This window comes from Schistocerca serialis, chromosome 1 (assembly GCF_023864345.2).
Source record: "Schistocerca serialis cubense isolate TAMUIC-IGC-003099 chromosome 1, iqSchSeri2.2, whole genome shotgun sequence".
Classification (NCBI taxonomy): Eukaryota; Metazoa; Arthropoda; class Insecta; order Orthoptera; family Acrididae; genus Schistocerca; species Schistocerca serialis.
The window spans coordinates 1,121,726,012-1,121,748,934 of NC_064638.1; the positions used below are offsets into that span (position 1 = coordinate 1,121,726,012).

Below are 22,923 nucleotides of genomic sequence, written 5' to 3' on the forward strand. Positions count from 1 at the left end.
TTGTACCACTTGCAAACATATTTTTTTACTTAGAGCAGACTCACTGTATGACACTGTCAACATTTCAAGTGTTTTAGAGCACTTGGTTCCATCTTTCACACAAAATTTGACACAAATTCTTTGCACCATTTTTTACAATAATTGAAAATCACCAAACACACTAACACATGTCTAACCTTTCTATCTGTCAAAAACATACAAAGTATGCTGTACACTTGAAACTGTGAACATATGTCCAGGAAATGTGTACCAACATAACAAAAAAAAGACTGATAATCGAATGTACATTGCCCACACAATTTGAAAAGTCAGCTTACTTTTTTGAGTAGCCCTCATAAATTAAGGCTAGGTGGGTGGCGAGAACCAAGGACATGTTGTAGTGCTAGTTCCCATCTGCAGAGTTCTGAGAAACTGGTGTCTGGGGGAAGAATTCAGATGGTATGTGTGGTGAAACAGGCACTGAGGTCATGACTCATGTTGCACAGCATGCTCCGCAACAGGATATTATGTATTGCCTGTATACATCCTCTGCCTATGCTCATTCATCCTTCTGATAACTGGGTGGTAGTCATGCCAATGTAAAAAGCTAAACAGTGTTTACACAGCAGCTTGTATATAATATGTGTCGTTTCACAGGCGGCTCTCCCTTTGATAGTATATGTTTTGCCAGTTACAGGGCTGGAATAGGTGGTGGTAGGAGGGTGCATAGGGCAAGTCTTGCAATGGGGATGGTCACAGGGTAGGAGTCGTAGGGTAGGGATATGTGTGCAGAAGGAGTGTAGGGCCTGACAAGCATATTACAGAGATTGGGACGGCAAGGAAAAGCTATTCTAGGTGTGGTGGGCAAAATCTCAGACAGAATGGATCTCATTTCAGGGCAAGATTTTAGGGTATTATTTCAGTTTTATGAGTTAGCTTCATGAGTATGTGCCCATCATTTTGTTAATGGTCATATTTATTGTGATATTTACAACTAAGTAACACACTGGATTAAATTCAAAAAGTTTGCAGTGAAAAATTGGGTTGGTTGGTTTGTGGGATTAAAGGGACCAGACTGCTACGGTCATCGGTCCCTGAAAAATTGGGGTTCCTATGATTTTGCATTTGGTACATGTTACATAACATGTTAATGCATATGAAATTTAGCTCTGTCAGTCTCCAATGTCGAGAAAATTCATCTTATATAGCACACTATCTTGTGATTGTGAAGTGCAGTGATAAAACCAGAATGAAATATCCATAAAATTCCTCATGTTTCATAAATGGTTTGAGATATCGAAATGAGATTTTGGAAAATGATTGTATGCACAGAGCAGAGTATTGTGCCATATGGTTATTATGCGAAACTTCAGTATCTACCATGTTATTCCACTAACTACAGGCATTTTCAATGAAAGAACATAGTTTTTAAGAGCCATCAATACCAGGTGAAACGAGAAATGCTATGGGTCTTAGAAAAACGTAAATGATGACATTACACATTTATTTTCATTTTGAGAATGTGCTTTTTTGTAAGCTATAGATTTTACTTGTCCTCAGTTCCTCACTTACTAAACTAAATAAATCACTGTTTCAGAATTCTCTCACAGCTGCATCTGCACAATGTGTTAGCAATATGACAATGTGTACATTCTGCTGTGTTTTGGCAAAAGAAGCATCCTTCACCATAACAACAAGAGAAATGTATGTTCTAATATAACTTCACCACTATGACACTTCTCTGAAAGTTAACAATATTAGGAAAAATATAGATTGTTAACCACCATTAAGATGACCTGCTGACTTTTAGACAGGCACAATGAAAAGACTTTTACAAATTAAAGCTTTCAGCCAAAGCCTTCTTCAACAAAGAAAACACACACATTTTAACACAAGCAAGCAAATCTCATGCACACATGATCACTACTAGTCCAGTGATAGCGGTCATGTGTGCATGTGTGGTGTGCTTGCTTGTGTCAATGGGTGGGTTTTCATTGCTGAAGGAGGCTTTGGCTGAAAGCTTTAAAGTGTAATAGTCTTAATGTTGTGCCTGTCTGCAACTCAATGGGTCATCTTTAGGATAGGTAGCAACCTATCTTTTTCAATAAACATAATCAATTTTTGAAAATATAATTTAATTGGACAGATAAAAAAATGTATTCACCAAGTGGTGGCAGGAGAAAATATATACAGAAGGTGTTAAAGTTTGCGAGCTTTTGGAGTAAATGGCTCCTTCTTCTGACAGAAGGGTTGAAGGAGAAGGACAGGTGAGATTTATGAAAAGTCACCCAGAACCTCGGGTCATGGGAGACTTACTGGACAGGATGAGAGGGAAAGATTGATTGTTGGGGATGAGCTTTGAAAACCTGAGAGCTTAAAGATGGTATATAGGGTAATATGCGAAAAAGAGATTACTGCCAAAACATCATACAAGAGTTAATAAAAAATAGAAAACTAAAAGGGAGTGAAGAAAGTAAATGTTGCTGTAAAGAATGTTGAGACCCAAGAAATTAATATAAATTAAGGCCAGTGGGATGGTGAAATTCAAGGACATGTTGTAGTTCCAAATCCTACCTGTGGGTATATGAAAAACTGGAGTCTGGGGAAAGAATCCAGATGGCATATGTGGTCAAAGAGGCACTGAGATCACTACTGTCATGTTTTAGAGCATGTCCTGCAACAGGATACTGTGAGTTGCCAGTGTACACACTCTGCCTATGCCCATTCATCGTAACTGATAACTTGGTGTTGATCACGCCGCTGCAAAAGGTCTAACAATGCTTATGCAACAGATGGTATACATAGCATGTGTTGTTTCACAGGCGGCTTTCCCTTTGATAGTATATATTTTGTCAGTTACTGGGCTGGTATAGGTTGTAGCAGGAGAGTGCATAGGGCATGTATTACAGTGAAGATGTTCACTGGGGTAGGAGCCAAAGAGTGGGTGGGGGATGGGTGTAGAAGGAGCACACGGTCTGACAAGCATTTTGCAGACATTGGGAGGGAACGAAAAGCTATTATAGGTGTCTTAGACAGAATGTCAGATAAAATGGCCCTCATTTGAGGGCATGATTTTAGGAAGTCATAGCCTTGTCGGAGTTGCTGATTAATGCATTCAGGGCCAGAATAATACTAAGTAAAAAGTGATGTATTCCTAAACTGACTTTTGGAGGATCAACAGTACCAGTATTGGATATGCTGGCCTGTGAAATTTGCTTTCGAACTAGGATGGTGGGGTAATTATGTCCAGTGAAGGCTGAGGTGAGAATGGTGATGTATTGCTGTATAGGGTCTGCATCTGAACAAATACATTTCCTTCTATAACCAAAGCTGGATGGGGGGGAACATTTGACATGGAAAGGATGGCCGCTGTCAAAATGCAGGAACTGTTGTTTGTTAGTAGTTTTAATGTGAACAGAAGCATTTAGTTGACCTTCAATGAGGAATGTCAAGGGAAGTGGCATGTTATTTGGGATAGGATCATGTGAAATTTAATTGGGATAATGTATTTAGAGATTCCAAGAATTTTAAAATGTGAGCCTCACAATGAGTTCATTTGGCAAAGATGTCATCAATGTATCTAAACCAAACCAGGGGCTGAAGGCTTATGGATCCCAGGGAAGCCCCAACCAAGCATCCCGTAAAAAGGCTGACATAGGAAGGAACCATCCTGGTTCCCAAGGCTCTGCCCCTGTTCTTTATGCATGTCTGTCCTTAAATCAGTGGCACAGCCATGAGAACCAGGATGGTTCCTTCCTTTGTCAGCCTTTTTATGGGATGCTTGGTTGGGGCTTCACTGGGATCCATAAACCTTCAGCCCCTGGTTTGGTTTAGATACATTGATGACATCTTTGCCAAATGAACTCATTGTGAGGCTGACATTTTAAAATTGTTGGAATCTCTAAATACATTCTCCCAATTAAATTTCACATGATCCTATCCGAATCCTATGCTACTTTCCTTTCAATCATATCTTCCTCACCAAAGTTCAGCTACACACTTCTGTCCACATTAAACCTATTAACAAACAATGGTACCTACATTTTGACGGTTTCCATCCTTTCCACATCAGATGTTCCCTCCCATACATCCTTGCAACTTGAGGTAAACATACACTCCTGGAAATTGAAATAAGAACACCGTGAATTCATTGTTCCAGGAAGGGGAAACTTTATTGACACATTCCTGGGGTCAGATACATCACATGATCACACTGACAGAACCACAGGCACATAGACACAGGCAACAGAGCATGCACAATGTCGGCACTAGTACAGTGTATATCCACCTTTCGCAGCAATGCAGGCTGCTATTCTCCCATGGAGACGATCGTAGAGATGCTGGATGTAGTCCTGTGGAACGGCTTGCCATGCCATTTCCACCTGGCGCCTCAGTTGGACCAGCGTTCGTGCTGGACGTGCAGACCGCGTGAGACGATGCTTCATCCAGTCCCAAACATGCTCAATGGGGGACAGATCCGGAGATCTTGCTGGCCAGGGTAGTTGACATACACCTTCTAGAGCACGTTGGGTGACACGGGTTACATGCGGAAGTGCATTGTCCTGTTGGAACAGCAAGTTCCCTTTCCGGTCTAGGAATGGTAGAACGATGGGTTCAATGACGGTTTGGATGTACCGTGCACTATTCAGTGTCCCCTCGACGATCACCAGTGGTGTACGGCCAGTGTAGGAGATCGCTCCCCACACCATGATGCCGGGTGTTGGCCCTGTGTGCCTCGGTCGTATGCAGTCCTGATTGTGGCGCTCACCTGCACGGCGCCAAACACGCATACGACCATCATTGGCACCAAGGCAGAAGCGACTGTCATCGCTGAAGACGACACGTCTCCATTCGTCCCTCCATTCACGCCTGTCGCGACACCACTGGAGGAGGGCTGCACGATGTTGGGGCGTGAGCGGAAGATGGCCTAACGGTGTGCGGGACCGTAGCCCAGCTTCATGGAGACGGTTGCGAATGGTCCTCGCCGATACCCCAGGAGCAACAGTGTCCCTAATTTGCTGGGAAGTGGCGGTGCGGTCCCCTACGGCACTGCGTAGGATCCTACGGTCTTGGCGCGCATCCGTGCGTCGCTGCGGTCCGGTCCCAGGTCGACGGGAACGTGCACCTTCCGCCGACCACTGGCGACAACATCGATGTACTGTGGAGACCTCACGCCCCACGTCTTGAGCAATTCGGCGGTACGTCCACCCGGCCTCCCGCATGCCCACTATACGACCTCGCTCAAAGTCCGTCAACTGCACATACGGTTCACGTCCACGCTGTCGCGGCATGCTACCAGTGTTAAAGACTGCGATGGAGCTACGTATGCCATGACAAACTGGCTGACACTGACGGCGGCGGTGCACAAATGCTGCGCAGCTAGCGCCATTCGACGGCCAACACCGCGGTTCCTGGTGTGTCCGCTGTGCCGTGCGTGTGATAATTGCTTGTGCAGCCCTCTCGCAGTGTCCGGAGCAAGTATGGTGGGTCTGACACACCGGTGTCAATGTGTTCTTTTTTCCATTTCCAGGAGTGTATATGTTCAGATGCAGACTCTTTACAGAAATACACCACAATTCTCATCTCAGCCTTCTATGGATATAATTACCCCACCAGCCTAGTTCAAAAACAAATTCCTTGGACTGGCCTTCAATGTATTAATCAGCTGCTTTGACAAGGCTATGACTCCCTAAAATCATGGCGATGAATGAGGTGCATTTCATCTGACATTTTGCCTGCTAACCCTAGAATACCTTTTCACTGCCCTCCCAATCCCCACAATATCCTTGTCAGACCCTTCTGCACCCATCCACATACCGTATGGCTCCTACCCCTGTGAACATCTCCACTGTAGGACTTCTCTTATGCACCCTCCTGCTACCACCTATAACAGACCAGTAGCTGACAAAACATATACTATCAAAGGGAGAGCCACCTGTGAAATGACACTTGCTATATATATATGCTGTTATGTAAACACTGATCGGTCTTTTACAGCAGCATTACCATCACCATGTTATCAATTAGGATGAATGGGCATAGGTAGAGGGTATATACTGGCAACACACAACATCCTGTTGCAGAACATGTTCTACAACATGACAGTCATGACCTCTGTACCTGTTTCACCACACTTGCCATTTGGATTATTCCCCAAGACAGCAGTTTCTCAGAACTCTGCAGGTGGGAACTGGTGCTACAACATGTCCTTGATTCTTGCCACCCAACTGGCCTTAACTTACATTTATTTCTTTAGTCTCAGCATTTATTCACAGTAACTATTCATTTCTTCACTCTTTGTTAGTTTTCTACATCTTTGATTTTCTGATCTGTTTATTTTTTGTCGCCCCCTCCGATCACTATCACATACAGTGAGGTTCTCATTAATTCATGTAGAATGTTTTGCAAGTAACCTCTTTCTTGAGTACTACAGCGTCTTCCACCCTTAAGCTCTCTCTCAGGTTTTCAAATGTAGTCTGGTGCAGTCCACAACAAATAGTCTTTCCTTCTCATCCTGCCTGGTAAGTCTCTCCTGACCTGGGGTTCTGGGTGACTTTTCTGAATTCCACCCCTTTTACCTAAACCTCACCAGTCCTTTTCCTTTGCTGCTCTTTCTTCCACTTCAACCCTTCTGCCAGAAGAAGGAGCCACTGGCCCTGGAAGCTTGCAAACTTGAATACCTTTTATATGTGTTTTTTTCTACTGCCACTTGTTCAGTAGATTTTTTTATCCATCCAATTACATTAAATCTATCCTTTTCCTAATATTGTTGATATTCCAACCTGGAGTTTCCATTGCTTGTTTCTCTGTAAGTTAGGTATGGTTAACAATTCAGGTGAAAATAATTGCTGCTTTTGTTGCATTTTTAGGAGAATCCTTTTTAGATACTAGGTGAAGGAGAGGTGATCTTTTTGGATGGTCATCATGCAGTGTGGGCATTTCTCCTACAGCATCTGCTCGGAAGGCCCACAAATATCGATCTCCCCATGCTCATCCTGCTGGCTGTGTATCTACCAGCCATGTTATGCTGCACACACTTTACATAATTTATATGTCAAGAATAAGTTGGAATAAGAACTACAAATTATGGTTGTGTCAATGGTAGCAATATAATAACTACCTAGTGAGTATGTCCTGAAACCAATGTACAATATTTATCAGGCTGGCTTGCAGCTGCATGTATCCAGAACTTCAAGGGTCAAATGACTACATTATAGTGTACTGTAGAAGTGCCACAAAGATTTTCCATTTAGTAACCGGAATTACACTGGTGAGAACTCACACAAGACAGATAATTAAGCGCATGTGTTGACGATAAATGTTGACATAGGGCAACAAATGTTATCATAAATTTTTATAGTTTGTGGGCAACATTATATAACAGTTAAGATAGTTAGGATCAGAAATATTGATTAGATACAAAATGAAGAACTGTTGGAGGTAACTGATAAGGGAAGACACCAATAGGAATTGTAATCAGAAGTGTAGCCATGAAAAGTTCTCCCACCTGTTGTTGTTGTTAAGGTCTTCAGTCCTGAGACTGGTTTGATGCAGCTCTCCATGCTACTCTATCCTGTGCAAGCTTCTTCATCTCCCAGTACCTACTGCAACCTACATCCTTCTGAATCTGCTTGGTGTATTCATCTCTTGGTTGCCCTTTATGATTTTTACCCTCCACGCTGCCCTCCAATACTAAATTGGTGATCCCTTGATGCCTCAGAAAATGTCCTACTGACCGATCCCTTCTTCTTGTCAAGTTGTGCCACAAACTCCTCTTCTCCCCAACTCTATTCAATACTTCCTCATTAGTTACGAGATCTACCCATCTAATCTTCAGCATTCTTCTGTAGCACCACATTTCAAAGGTTTCTATTCTCTTCTTGTCCAAACTATTTATCGTCCATGTTTCACTTCCATACATGACTACACTCCATACAAATACTTTCAGAAATGACTTCCTGACATTTAAATCTATACTCGATGTTAACAAATTTCTCTTCTTCAGAAACGCTTTCCTTGCCATTGCCTGTCTACATTTTATATCCTCTCTACTTCGACCATCATCAGTTATTTTGCTCCCCAAATAGCAAAACTCATTTACTACTTTAAGTGTCTCATTTCGTAATCTAATTCCCTCAGCATCGCCCGACTTAATTCGACTACATTCCATTATTCTTGTTTTGCTTTTGTTGATGTTCATCTTATGTCCTCCCTTCAAGACACTGTCCATTCCGTTCAACTGCTCTTCTAAGTCCTTTACTGTCTCTGACAGAATTACAATGTCATCGGCGAACCTCAAAGTTTTTATTTCTTCTCCATGTATTTTTGTACCTACTCCGAATTTTTCTTTTGTTTACTTCACTGCTTGCTCAATATACAGATTGAATAACATCAGGGAGAGGCTACAAACCTGTCTCACTCCCTTCCCAACCACTGCTTCCCTTTCATGCTCCTCAACTCTTATAACTACCATTTGGTTTCTATACAAATTGTAAATAGACTTTCTCTCCCTATATTTTACCCCTGCCACCTTCAGAATCTGAAAGAGAGTATTCCAGTCAACATTGTAAAAAGCTTTCTCTAAGTCTACAAATGCTAGAAATGTAGGTTTGCCTTTCCTTAATCTAGCTTTTAAGATAAGTCGTACTGTCAGTATTGCCTCACGTGTTCCAATATTTCTACGGAATCCAAACTGATCTTCCCCTAGGTCGGCTTCTACTAGTTTTTCCATTCTTCTGTAAAGAATTCGCATTAGTATTTTGCATCCGTGACTTATTAAACTGATTGTTCAGTAATTTTCACATCTGTCAACACCTGCTTTCTTTGGGATTGGAATTATTATATTCTTCTTGAAGTATGAGGGTATTTCGTCTGTCTCATACATCTTGCTCACCAGATGGTCGAGTTTTGTCAGGACTGGCTCTCCCAAGGCCGTCAGTAGTTCTAATGGAATGTTGTCTACTCCCGGGGCCTTGTTTTGACTCAGGTGTTTCAGTGCTCTGTCAAACTCTTCACACAGTATCATATCTCCCATTTCATCTTCATTTACATCCTCTTCCATTTCCATAATATTGTCCTCAAGTACATCATACTTGTATAGACCCTCTATATACTCCTTCCCCTTTCTGCTTTCCCTTCTGTGCCTAGAAATAGGCTTCCATCTGAGCTCTTAATATTCATACAAGTGGTTCTCTTTTCTCCAAAGGTCTCTTTAATTTTCCTATAGGCAGTATCTATCTTACCCCTAGTGAGATAAGCCTCTACATCCTTACATTTATCCACTATCCATCCCTGCTTAGCCATTTTGCACTTCCTGTCCATCTCATTTTTGAGACATTTGTATTCCTTTTTGCCTGCTTCATTTACTGCATTTTTATATTTTCTCATTTCATCAATTAAATTCAATATTTCATCCGTTACCCAAGGATTTCTACTAGCCCTCATCTTTTTACCTGGCCTTCACTACTTCATCCCTCAAAGCTACCCATTCTTCTTCTACTGTATTTATTTCCCCCATTCCTGCCATTTGTTCCCTTATGCTCTCCCTGAAACTCTGGACAACCTCTGGTTTAGTCAGTTTATCCAGGTCCCATCTCCTTAAATTCCCACCTTTTTGCAGTTTCTTCAGTTTTAATCTACAGCTCATAACCAATAGATTGTGGTCAGAGTCCACATCTGCCCATGGAAATGTTTTACAATTTAAAACCTGGTTCCTAAATCTCTGTCTTACCATTATATAATCTATCTGAAATCTGTCAGCATCTCCAGGCTACTTCCATGCATACAACCTTCTTTTATGATTCTTGAACCAAGTGTTAGCTATGATTAAGTTGTGCTCTGTGCAAAATTCTACCAGGCGGCTTCCTCTTTCATTTCTTAGCCCCAATCCATATTCATCTACTATGTTTCCTTCTCTCCCTTTTCCTACTACCGAATTCCAGTCACCCATGACTATTAAATTTTCGTCTCCCTTCACTATCTGAATAGTTTCTTTTATTTCGTCATACATTTCTTCAATTTCTTCATCATCTGCAGAGCTAGTTGGCATATAAACCTGTACTACCATAGCAGGCGTGGGCTTCGTGTCTATCTTGGCCACAATAATGCGTTCACTATGCTGTTTGTAGTAGCTTACCCGCATTCCTATTTTTTTATTTATTATTAATCCTACTCCAGCATTACCCCTATTTGACTTTGTATTTATAACCCTGTATTCACCTGAGCAAAAGTCTTGTTCTTCCTGCCACCGAACTTCACTAATTCCCACTATATCTCACTTTAACCTATCCATTTCCCTTTTTAAATTTTCTAACCTACCTACCCGATTAAGGGATCTGACATTCCACGCTCCGATCTGTAGAACGCCAGTTTTCTTTCTCCTGATAATGGCGTCCTCTTGAGTAGTCCCCGCCCAGAGATCCGAATGGGGGACTATTTTACCTCCGGAATATTTTACCCAAGAGGACACCATCATCATTAACCATACAGTAAAGCTGCATGCCCTCGGGAAAAATTATGGCTGTAGTTTCCCCTTGCTTTCAACTGTTCGCAGTACCAGCACAGCAAGGCTGTTTTGGTTAGTGTTACAAGGCCAGATCAGTCAATCATCCAGACTGTTGATCCTGCAACGACTGAAAAGGCTGCTGCCCCTCTTCAGGAACCACGTTGTTGTCTGGCCTCTCAACAGATATCCCTCCATTGTGGTTGCACCTATGGTACGGCTATCTGTATCGCTGAGGCATGTAAGCCTCCCCACCAACAGCAAGGTCCATGGTTCATGGGGGGTTCTCCCATCTATGGTTAATATTATACGAATTAAGTTAGAAAGGAGTATTAGAGTTCAGTGTTCCATCAATGATGAGGCCACTGGAGATGGAGCAGAGATCATTGGTGAAGCAGAAGCTCAGGTAAAATAAGGATGTAGAAGAGAAACCTTTTCAACAGACATGTTCTTATTTTCACCTTAATTAGTTTAGAGAAAATGTGGGTAACCTATATCTGGGTGGACAATCAGGGATTTCAGTTCTATTCCTCCAAAATGTTAGTACAATGCCTCAAGCACTGTCTGCTCAATGTGACTGAATGAAAGAACAAAAATGGCGCAAATGTATTTTTTACTCACCATTGACATCAGCCAGAACAATAAGAGGACTTTTTCCTCCAAGCTCTAGAGATACTTTCTTCAAATTAGATTTTGCTGCTGCTTCCATAATTATCTTTCCCACCTACAAAGGAGATATACATTAAATAACAATTAGAAAAGTTCTGTTCTCAAATATATAGCTCCATTTGAAACTAAAAGTATATAATAATGTGTTTTTTAAATGCTATTTAATACTGTCAGTATTATTAAATATTATTTAAAATAGAACTATTCAAAAATAAAATAGTCTTCAGGAGAAAGATTGAGATTATTTTAAACTTCACAAGGCTGTTCTCAGCATGGTTGTATTGGAAATAGTATTCCTGCAGATTCCTTGCACACATCTAACATTCTATGAATTTCGAGAAGGAGATCCTTTAATGGTATAGATTATAGATACCAGCATCTTCTGCACTCATGCATTTTATGCTTATCTGACAAAAGGCAAAGGTTCTCATAGTAAAATTCTCTCAAGCTTTCAGCTGCTTCAAGTAGTTTAAAACAAACAAGCTTTTAACTGAATGCTCCTCACCCATTCTCAAGTAACTTTGTAACTATGCCCAGAGGACTGTGCAGTGCTGACAGGCTACTGTGTGGTCCTCTGTTATTTGGCATAATGTAGATGTGGTATGGAGGGATATGGGGTCAGCAAACCACTCTCCTGGCCACTTTTGGCTCTCCCCAACTTGGAACCACTATCATTCAAGAAGCTCCTTATCTGGTGTCATGAGGCTGACTGGATACTGTTCCATTTCTCCCAGCAAGGAAAAATCCCTGGTAGTGTCATGAATAGAACCTGGGTCCTCTGTGGAGGCATACCCATTGTCATGTGGCTCTTGTGGTTCCTGTTGTTATCCTTATATACCCATGCTAATACCTTTGATGTCACTGGTGCCCAGTCCAGTAAACGTAAAGTAATGTTTTGACTGCATGGCAGCTGCACCCACTTTAACCTTCCTATACCTGGGTCCCAAGCTTTGCTTAACTGCTGTCTTTTTTGGGGGTGTTGTCAGAAATTTTTATCTTCATTGCTTCATTTATAATGTGATCCCAGAAACCGTTTGTCCATTTAGTAACAGATGTTTCACTGAATACAATTCAGTGGCCATTTCCCAGACCACATTTTTCCATTGCTGATTACTCAGGGAAACATGGGCAAAAATGGCTCTGGTGCTCTACGCAGCACTGTTCATTAGTGCATTATGTCTGCCTAGCATGAAACTTCCGCACCAACACAATATGTTGTATATTCCTGGTGTTGTAAGGCCTACACCCTCTTTCTTTGGTCTCACAAGTTGTCAAATTTTTGGTGGTGGCCCGAAGACAATCAGTTTTATGCATCTTTAGGAGTCTGCTTTTCTTTTCCATTACCGAGCAACAGAATGGCAAAACACAATTTTTTTTCATGTCCTCCTTGAGGAAACCTTCTGTTTACAAGGCTTTGATGAAATGACTTCCAAAATTTGTCAGTTGTTGTAGTTGTTCTGTTTGAAAACTTCTCATAAGAGGGTCAGTTCTTTTTGAACTGTATGAAATGGCTTCTGTTTTATGTTTCAAGTTTCTTAGAATGCAAAATTTCTGTGCTGAGTGCTGGTAGCTGGTTGCGTGCACATACCATTCTTTTGGCTGGGTTTTTGGTAAACACTGTTCCTGAAACATCCATTTGCTTTTCAGCAGACAAAAACATCAACGAACAACAAGACATCATCCTTCTATACCTCCTTCATGAACTTGATGTGGTCATGGATGTTGTTGATGAGGTTCACGAACTCTTCCAGCTTTTCATGTCCATGAGGCTAGACAATGAATGTGTCCTTGATATCACAATAAAAGCATCTAGATTTTGTGACAGCTGCATTCATAAGTATGTTAGCTATATTTGGAACCATGGCCTTCCCCTCACTATGTCGTCTGTCTGGTTAAAGCATTCTCCACTGTACAGCAAAAAATGAAGTTAGAGTGAGCATAAATAAATCCACTACAGTGTTGTCAAAAAACTTGGAGAGAGGTATATAAAGTATTTGACAGGAAGGCATGTGAATAATAAGACTACATCAAAGCATACCATGATATTTCATCCTCCAAGGCATAGATGTTTAATTGAGCTGATGAAGTCAGTCATATTATTGATATGGTAACCCATGTGCACGATAATGAGGCTGATCAGATGTTTTCTGAGTCAGTAAACCAGAGATCCAATGGTGCTCAGGATGGTCCAGTTGTAGGGATGTGTCCTTATGAGCTTTTGGCTGGTCATGAAATGTAGGTGATCAAATGGCTGAGAGGAGAGATTTTTAATGTTACTCTCTTCCAGTGACGTCCACTTGAGAAGCTCTTATGTCTTCTTCATTATTCTGGATAGTACGTTTCATCCTCCAGCATCGACAGGATGTTCACAACATAATAATTTGGCAATTGTTGAGGAACACCCAGCCAAAAGCTTATGGGCTTTAAGCAATTTGACAAGTCTGGAAGTTTGTGAACATTTTATTGGTATATACCCCCATCAGACCATGCATTCGTACAAAATGTTCTCATGTTTTTGTATTTATACTTGTAAGACAATAACAATCTGACTGTCACCCTGGATTCTCAAGAGCCACAGAATTAATTTAGATTTATAGTATTTGTACAGGGAGACTACCCCTGATTTCCCCTTCAAAATGTATTTTTGAAATATCCTATGTGTGCAACAAAATTTCATTACAATTTACACTAATGGGGTTAGGTGTGGGATAGGGGGGAGGCAAAACATTTTCAACTTCTTACACTGCCACCACAGCTACATGACAATTTGTATTGATACAGTAAGCAAGGGGGCAACCATTGTTGCTGTGTTGCTTGCCTTGATCATCTCCTTAAGAACCAATTGTCAGACATATTCACAGCTGATAAATCATATATGCTGTGTTACCATATCATGCTGGAGCCTTGTGCACTTTTAGTGTTTGTTGGCTGTTGTGCATTAATGTTTTTGTGTTACTATTGTTTTAGTTGTAAAAGAGGTCATCTGATAAAACATTTGTGACCATAAAAGGTTTTGAGAGTTGGAAGGTGAATCGCAATCCACAGACAGCACTGTGTGTGAGTACTTTGAATTAGAGCTCTATAGTAGGGGTCTGATTTTACAGTTTCAAGAGTGGTAGACTTAACAGTCATGGGCATTAGGATGTGAGAACTGAAAAGGGGCAGGAAAGGAAGGAAGAGAGCTATGGTTGAGTATCAACAGGAAAGGGGGGGGGGAAGAGGGGGAGTTATGACAGACATATGACCACAATGGACACATTCTAGTAGAACATAGTACACATACCTATCCGTAGTTATCATGAATGAGAGAAATACTTTATCTCAAACAAGCTTGCTTTTAGCCTCAAAGACACAAAGTTTGATGGAAGGAAGTCATCTGTTGTAACCCACATAGTAGTCTGGAGATACCAGTATCTGCATGGTGTGAGGAAAATTTAATTCATTCACATCACGCGCCTTGATAAGAATTTGGTCAATGTGTATCACACATTAATAAAAGGATGAATAGACCACACAACTAAAGAAAGAACAAAAATGCTGATAGGAAAAGGTAAGATAATCATCCATCATACTGCCTCAGTGCATGACATCATTGCAAACAATTTATTTGTATTTTTCATTCCACAATACAAGGTGATTATCATGAGAAGCAAATGCCAAGTTTTTCATAGAAATTGTTCCTAGTTTGCTGTTGCAAAATATTCCCTCAAATTCGATTATAGTAATAGGCAATGTCCCGTACCTTTTTATTGTGTCATACAAAGCTTCAGTAACACAATGGATGGAAGAAATTAGATATTTTCCTCTGGATACAGAGCATTTTTCCACTGCAAGAATTTAAAGGTGACATGAATAACATGGAGTTAATGTAACTTGTAAAGCTAACCAATCCAAAATCCCAACATACCAGTCTAATGAACTGGCTGCAGCAAAAGAGCATAGTGTAATCAGGTTTCTTCCATCCCATGTTCATTGCAAACCTATTGAATTTATTTTGGCCCAGGTAAAAAGTTAAATGCCAAGGAAAAAAAGTTTATTTGTCAGTGAGGTGGTAAGGTGGTGTGAAAGTTACTGTAAATATTACTCCACAGTATTGGTCTCAAATTGTGGATCACATCAAAAAGGTAGTCAAATAAATATTGATGCATGAAAGAGTGCTGGAGGAACAAACAGATGGTCATTTTTGCAGCTCCAGTGTCAGTTCTGAATCTAAGGAAGAGGATAGCAATGAAATCTACCACGCAATCATGCAGCTCACACAACAGTCAAGAGTGCTTAGAAATAAAACAATGGAAACTCCAATATCTCTGGCCCAAGATGGTGGAGTTGTCAGTCATATGTGTATGAGGTCTGCTTGCTTTTGTGTGTGAATGATGTGTGTTTCTCTTGTACTGATGAAGGCTGTGGCCAAAAGCTTTATGTGTCTTTTAACTGTGTCTGTCTGCAACTTTACATGTCTTCTTTGTGGTAAATAGCAATCTCTCTTTTCCTGCACTGTTATACTTTAGGAGTTATTCAAAGATTTAAGTACCCTCTTCAGCACTGTCATATGTTTTGCACTTAAGAATACTTTGCAGATGGCTGGCTTTGCATGAGCTGAAAACAGATGTGGCACACTCGTCTTATTGTGTCAACATGTTCATGTTGACTCACCCTGTGGATAACCATCAAAAGTCATAAGTCATTTTAATGACATGATAGGAAAGGAGAGAATATTATCCTGGACACCAGGGTATGTGGAATTTTGGATTAATGAAATTATGGACAGAGCAGCCATGGAGGTTTGAACAATAACTAAACATACAAAGTAAATGAAATACTTAAAAAGTGCTATATAGAAAACCAGAGCAACAGAAGGGAAAATATGCATAACTAAAGAACTTTTCCTTTAAATTCTGCCATTTTAGAACTATGAGAACTTATTTCTTAATCTGAAGACTGCACACCTACCAATAACAATAATTTTCCTCAAATTTCATCTGAATGAAACTGTCAACACTGAGTATATGTAGAGTATGCCCAAATCTGTCTAAATATTACTCAGACCATTGTTTCATGTAAATTCAACATTCGGGTGATAATTTTCAATAAGCTTATTGCAGTAGTACATCTATATTTCCTGAATGACAGGTTAACGAAGAATAACTAATGATTGAAAATATTTTATAGCCTATAAGGAGGAATTTCAGCTGAGCTAATTAGTCATTATAGAAACACTGACATATACCATTAGAAAGACCAGAATTCATACTTTACAGTAACATATTTTAATTTTTATGAAACTAATTAACTAATCAGATTACTAGTGTCGAAGTTTGCAACCAACTACAATTACTGTTGCCATTTAATTTTCACGTTTGACATTACACTTTTGTTACCCTGAATTTTCTGGACTAAATGATATTTCTTCATTAGTCGTTTAAGCCACCATTAAGAATTTGCATAATTTATCATAATTTCAAATATGGCTAATGTACTTATAAGTAGGTAATTCCCAGTGTAAACACACAAAATGGTCCTGTAACCTTTTATGTTTCATTAACAAAGCATTTATTATGCAAACCAAGTTATTGCTTGAATGCATAACTCAACTGTTCTAATAAATTCCAACCTAGTAGTTTAATAAATAAATATGTATTTCCTGAGATGATAACATATTCATACCTTTCAGAAGCCACCTCACCCAAAAATCACCACTCCCACACAAGCTAATACACGAGCAACATCTATGTATTGAGAAGTCCACCACTAACATTTGTATGATCAACATCTACTTTCGTCCCTGCAGTAACATATATTATCTTTCATTAACATCTTTGAGTCAATATGGGAACAGCTTCCGTTGCATGCATTATGCATTATACATTTTAAGCTACATGATGGATGTCTATGCATCTGTCTCTTATAGCAAGAAATTGATGTGTTTACTGACTATGTAAACTGAAACCAATGTTGTGTTATTTTACTGTCAGAACTTTGTTATAAATGGGCACTGTGAATAGGTGGACACTGCCATACTAACGAGTAAGATAATGGGAGTGTTTGCTTGTGAATAACATTTTATTTAAGGTATGCAACTGGCAATTGTATTGTCAAATGTGACAATAAAGGTGGAACAAGTCAAATCAATTAAAATTGTTGTGTTAATGGAGACACAGCAGCTAATGATCAACCATCAATGCAGCACTGGATATAAACTAGATACCACAGATATGTACTTTTCACGCTCTCTCACTATGGAAATATGGGGTAACTTTCTGAGGAAATTGTGGAGCAAGTTCAATATCATTTATCATACAAAAAGAAAGTAAGAATAATGGGGGGAGTATACCAAACATCATGTTAGAAGGTATTTAACTAAAATTAATTTCTCTTCTTACTGCTACGTACATGTTATAAACAAAACTTGTACAGGAAAGGGTGGCCAGTAATAAATACTGCATCTATGGAAATGAATTGAGACAAAAATACTTATGTACATGTATGACAGACCATAGCAATATTTGAGAAAGGCATAATCCATCCAAGCATAAAACCTCATAATGCACAAACCAGATCCCAAAAAAAATAGTAATTACCAAGACAAAAATTGTAATTCATCAATGGATGATTATTTGGTTGACCACAGCGTCTATACAATATGACAGTATCAATGAAGACAAAACTTTGTCACTATTTTTTACCTTGTCTTTAATAATAATATAGAAACCATTTTCAGAAGTATTTAGATTTTGATCATTTATCATTTCAAGTTTCATTGATTCCTGTGTGAAGTACTTCATGTGGTATCTTCTATTTCCAAACATATATTAGCTTTGTTATTATAATTTGCTGACAAGTAAGTATACATTATGTTTACAATGTTTAAATCAATAAGTATCAAAACAAAAATTACAAATATTTACCTCTGTGGAGCCAGTAAAGGCTACTTTAGTAATGTCTGGGTGTGAGGAAATAGCAGCTCCTGCAGTTGGACCGTAACCAGGTATGACATTTATGACACCATCAGGAAACCCTGCCTGTGAAGAAATGATTTATCAAGCTCAGCTACAACAGTAAAGATGTTGAGGGTGTTGGCAGCTTGCTAAGCAAGTTACCTCTTTAGCGAGGGCAGCCACATGCAGTGTTGCAAGAGGAGTCTGCTCTGCCGGTTTTAACACAATTGTACAACCAGTGGCAAGTGCTGGGCCCCACTTCCACATGGCCATTCCCAGAGGGAAGTTCCATGGAATAATTTGTCCTACTACACCAATGGGTTCCTTCCTTGTGTATGTGAAGTAAGGACCATCTGAAATAGTGTAAAGAATTAAAATGATAAAAAAAACCTTGGCTGAATCTACAGACAAGCTATTTTACTGATTCTCTATATTTAACACATGTAAAATTTATGACTAAAAATTTACAGTGAAAAGCAGAAAAATCAGCAGAGGGCTGAAGTATAATGTAGGGATTAACAGTTGATTTTCAATACACACAAATGTAACATATTCACATAATTACATGTGCTTCTGTGGTCATTGCCATGATGATTAAAATTTTCTGGGTGCAGTATCATGTCATTGTATAACATACATTAAATGTTAACTACAAAAATGTGTTTTGTCCATAATTCAGTGGATGCCTAAAGGCAAGAATGGCTTTGCAGGAGGGAAGGTGGTACTATTTATTGCAGTCAGTTCGTGTCAATACGTAACATTAGGGCCCAAGTTGCCAGAGTTGGCAGTCATGTGTGCATGAGGTGTGCTTGCTTCTATGTATGAAGGGTGTGTGCTTCTCTGTTTCGATTTTGCTGATGAAGGTTGCTGTCAAAAGTTTTGTGTAAGTGTCTTTCAACTGTGCCTGTCAGCAGCTTAGTCTAAACAGCCATAGAGGAGCTGTCAGTGCATTTATGTTCACACCAGGAAGAAAACATGTCTGCCAAAAGCCAAGTACCGATTTGCAGGCTATCACCAATCATAGACAAGCCAGACAGCCCAAGAATAGCTTCCCTCCTACCCTCTCCTGTCAGATTAGCCTATTGTATTCTAATTCTACAAATATGACATAATGACAGTGATTATCTGCAATAAATAGGGGCACCTCTCCTCCAGCAAAACCAGTGTTGCCCTGAGGAAGGACATTGTACCATCAAAATTTTGGCTTTATAGTTTATATTCAAGTTATTTTACACAAACATGCAGCACAACACTCAGAAGAACTTTAATCATAAAATGTAATGTATTGCGCATAAACAGACAGAAAACCCCGTAGCTTTGCAATTACACAATTGCTGAAAATCACTTGAAGTAGTCACATCCATGAAATATCTGCAAGTATATGTACAGAATGACTTACAGTGGAACCAGTACAAAAAACAAATCATTGGAAATTCATATGTGATAAAACGAGTAAAAAATTTAGCCACACTAAGAATTACTTAATGGGGGTCCTCTATGTGCTCAACTGATATAATGTCTACATGACATTATGATGAGAAGACTGTTCCAAAACTGTTTATATTTTTTACAAGTATTTTATAGTGCAGATGATTATATAACTAATTAAAGTGACACGATCATAAAACCAGAGAGTGACAGAGTGTAGGAGCAGAGAGTGGGAGGATAAAAGGCAGTTGACTAAATAAAGAAATTCTGACAATGTGAAAAAGGAAGGTTGGTTAACTGAGGTTACATCCAGGAGGGTGGAAAGAAGTGGGGGTATGTTCAGGAAGTATGATCCATATGGCCCATGTGGTGGAAAAAGCACTCAGGTCTCTTGATTTATACTGTATAGCATTGACGGCAACTGGGTACTTTGTGTCTGCAAGAATGATAGTTCTTCCGTGTCCATTCATGCATTCAGGCAGTTTAGTGCCATCACTCTGTACAAAAAACTGTGTATCGAACATACATTTTTGTCAGTCAATATGTATGGCTTCACATGTTGTTCTGCATTTGATGTGTTGGACTATTAAGTGGGGACTGGAGGCTGAAAAGAGTGGTAGTCACAGGGTAATAGAGCAGGTTTTACTTGTATATTACTTAAATTATTTCCTTTAAGTTGTACTATAGAGGCTACATATTAAGATTTATGGGTAAGCTACTGACTGGTTTCCCATAGCAAGTATACACTTTGTGCATAATGTAATCTTATGAGCCCCAATAACAGTAAGTTAATTAATCAGTTGAGTAGCTATATATTGTTAAGTTACTTTAAATGGAAAGTTGAGAGTTAAAGTGCAGAAACTACAATTGGAGGATACTCTGTTCCACAATCTGAATCTCACATTATCAGATTTTGTTTCATGTGTTACAGAATACAAAACAGGGCTATTTTTTCTTTTTTTAAGAAATTATCAGAATAAACATGTGGAATGAAGAAATGTCTACACCTCAAAATTCTAAGCAGATCTTACATTTATTAAGATTACTCATCTTATCTGGTTGACATCTAGAAAGAACATTACGCTTGCATTATTAACATCTTTCACAATGCTTAGGACAAAATTTAAACTGAAACAATGAAATTGTTATAGGCTATATGTAAATTCATGTAATTTTATAAACATTTTCCTATAGAGTCATCACACAGATTCATTAGTCAATATTCTTATTGATTTGAGAAAGTAGCTGCAGCTAGACAACATTTTATTATCACACTTGAGATTATTTCGAATAATCTATTTTGCTAACAGAATGGAAGAATACTTTATATGCTGTAAAGAACTTTGTTGATAAAATTAGTACCTCACTAGGCAAGAATAACAAAGTAACAGAAATCTTTTGTGACATGATAATGGCCTTCCACTAGGTACACCACACCTTGCTAATCTACATGCTACGTTAAGTATGGGATTACAAGTTGTATCCTACTTGAGGCATAAAATAAAAAGTGAAAACAGTAATTATTTCTTCAATAGCAGTAAACTGTTCTTAACAATAAAGTACATGGTTTGCCCATCAATATCCACTCTTCATTAGTTCTGTTTGCCAACAATACATGTGCATTCATTGAACATTGTGAAGCAGAAAATAATTCCCTGAGTGCACTAATACACATGATAACTTAAAACATAGTTCCAGCTATATGGTTTGACCCTCAACATTTCAAAAGCGCATTTTGATAAGCTTCAGAAATAAGAAGATAATGAAAGTGAATCTGTCAGATTTGTAGGACTAAATCCAGATAAGAATTTAAACTGGAATGTGCATTATGTGTACTTAGGTTGTGCAGCATTACATTTGCAATGCAAATATTATCCTCTGCCACTGACATGGACACTTGGAAAGATTGGATACCAGAGATATTTTGAATCAGTAATGAGATATGACATTGTTTTTGGAGGAAGTTCTAGCAATATACGCACACCAAAAAAACTTTTGCATCACCTCGGTTCCGAGAGTTCTAGAACCTGTACAGAAAATTGGAATAGAGATCGACATAAACATCATTTCTGCCCTTTTTATTGCTCGTGAAAGCCACACATTGCAAGTTTTACTACCATGCAGTGAAACCTTCAGAGGTGGTGGTCCAGATTGCTACACACACCAGTACCTCTAATACTCAGTAGCATGCCTCTTGCATTGATGCAAGCCTGTATTTGCATTGGCATAATATGCACAAGTTCATCAAGGCACTGTTGGCCCAGATTGTCCCACTCCTCAACTGTGATTCGGTGTAGATCCCTCAGGTTGGTGAGTCATGTTGTCCATAAACAGCCATTTCCAATCAATCCAAGGCATGTAAGATAGGGTTGATGTTTGGAGAACATGCTGGCCACTCTAGTCAATCGATGTCATCATCCTGAAGGAAGTTATTCACAAGATGTCCACTATGTGGCCGAAAAGTGTCGTCCATGAAGACGAATGCCTCGCCAATGTTCTGCCGAAATGGTTGCACTATCAGTTGGAGGATGGCATTCATGTATCGTACAGCCATTATGGCGCCTTCCATGACCACCAGTAGCATAGGTTGGCCCCACATAATGCCACCCCAAAACAGCAGGGAACATCCACCTTTCTGCAGTTACTGAACAGTGTGTCTAAGGTGTTCAGCCTGACCAGTTGGCCTCCAAACAAGTCTCCGACGATTGTGTGGTTGAAGGAACATGTGACAGTCATTGGTGAAGAGAACATGATGCCAATCCTGAGCGGTCCATTCGGCATGTTTTTGGGCCCATCTGTACCGCACTGCATGGTGTTGTGGTTGCAAAGATGGACCTTGCCATGGGCTTTGGGAGTGATGTCTTTGGGAGTGAAGTTGCACATCATGCAGCCTATTGTACACGTTTGAGTCATAACACAACATCCAGTGGCTGCATGAACAGCACTATTCAACATGGTGGCGTTGCTGTAAGTGTTCCTCTGAGCCATAATCTGTAGTTATTGGTCATCCACTGCAGTAGTAGACCTTGAGCAGTGTGAGCGATGCATGTCATCGACAGTTCCTGTGTGTCTGTAGCTCCTCCATGTCTGAACAACATCACTTTGGTTCACTCCAAGGCACCTGGACACTTTCCTCGTTGAGAGCCCTTCCTAGCACAAAGTAACAATGCCGACCCGATCAAACCACGGTATTGACCGTCTAAGCATGGTTGAACTACATGATCCATATACCTTCTTCCTGGTGGAATGACTGGAACTGATCAGCTGTCAGACCCCCTCTGTCTAACAGATGCTGCTCATGCATGGTTGTTTACATCTTTGGGTGGGTTTAGTGACATCTCTGAACAGTCAAAGGGACTGTGTCTGTGATACAATATCCACACTCAACATCTATCTTCAGGAGTTCTGGGA

The 22,923-nt window shown here is 39.7% G+C and overlaps 1 protein-coding gene across 1 annotated transcript in view; it reads right to left on the bottom strand.

The window, feature by feature from the left end:
- Positions 1 to 22,923, bottom strand: part of LOC126459374 (aldehyde dehydrogenase 1A1-like) — a 74,772-nt gene that overhangs the window by 28,622 nt on the left and 23,227 nt on the right. Inside the window, exons 5-7 of the mRNA XM_050095857.1 lie at positions 18,247 to 18,437; positions 18,055 to 18,168; positions 11,102 to 11,204 (exon numbers count right to left, since the gene is read on the bottom strand). Of these exons, the coding sequence (XP_049951814.1) occupies positions 11,102 to 11,204; positions 18,055 to 18,168; positions 18,247 to 18,437 (408 nt within the window). The remainder of the gene's footprint in view (positions 1 to 11,101; positions 11,205 to 18,054; positions 18,169 to 18,246; positions 18,438 to 22,923) is intronic.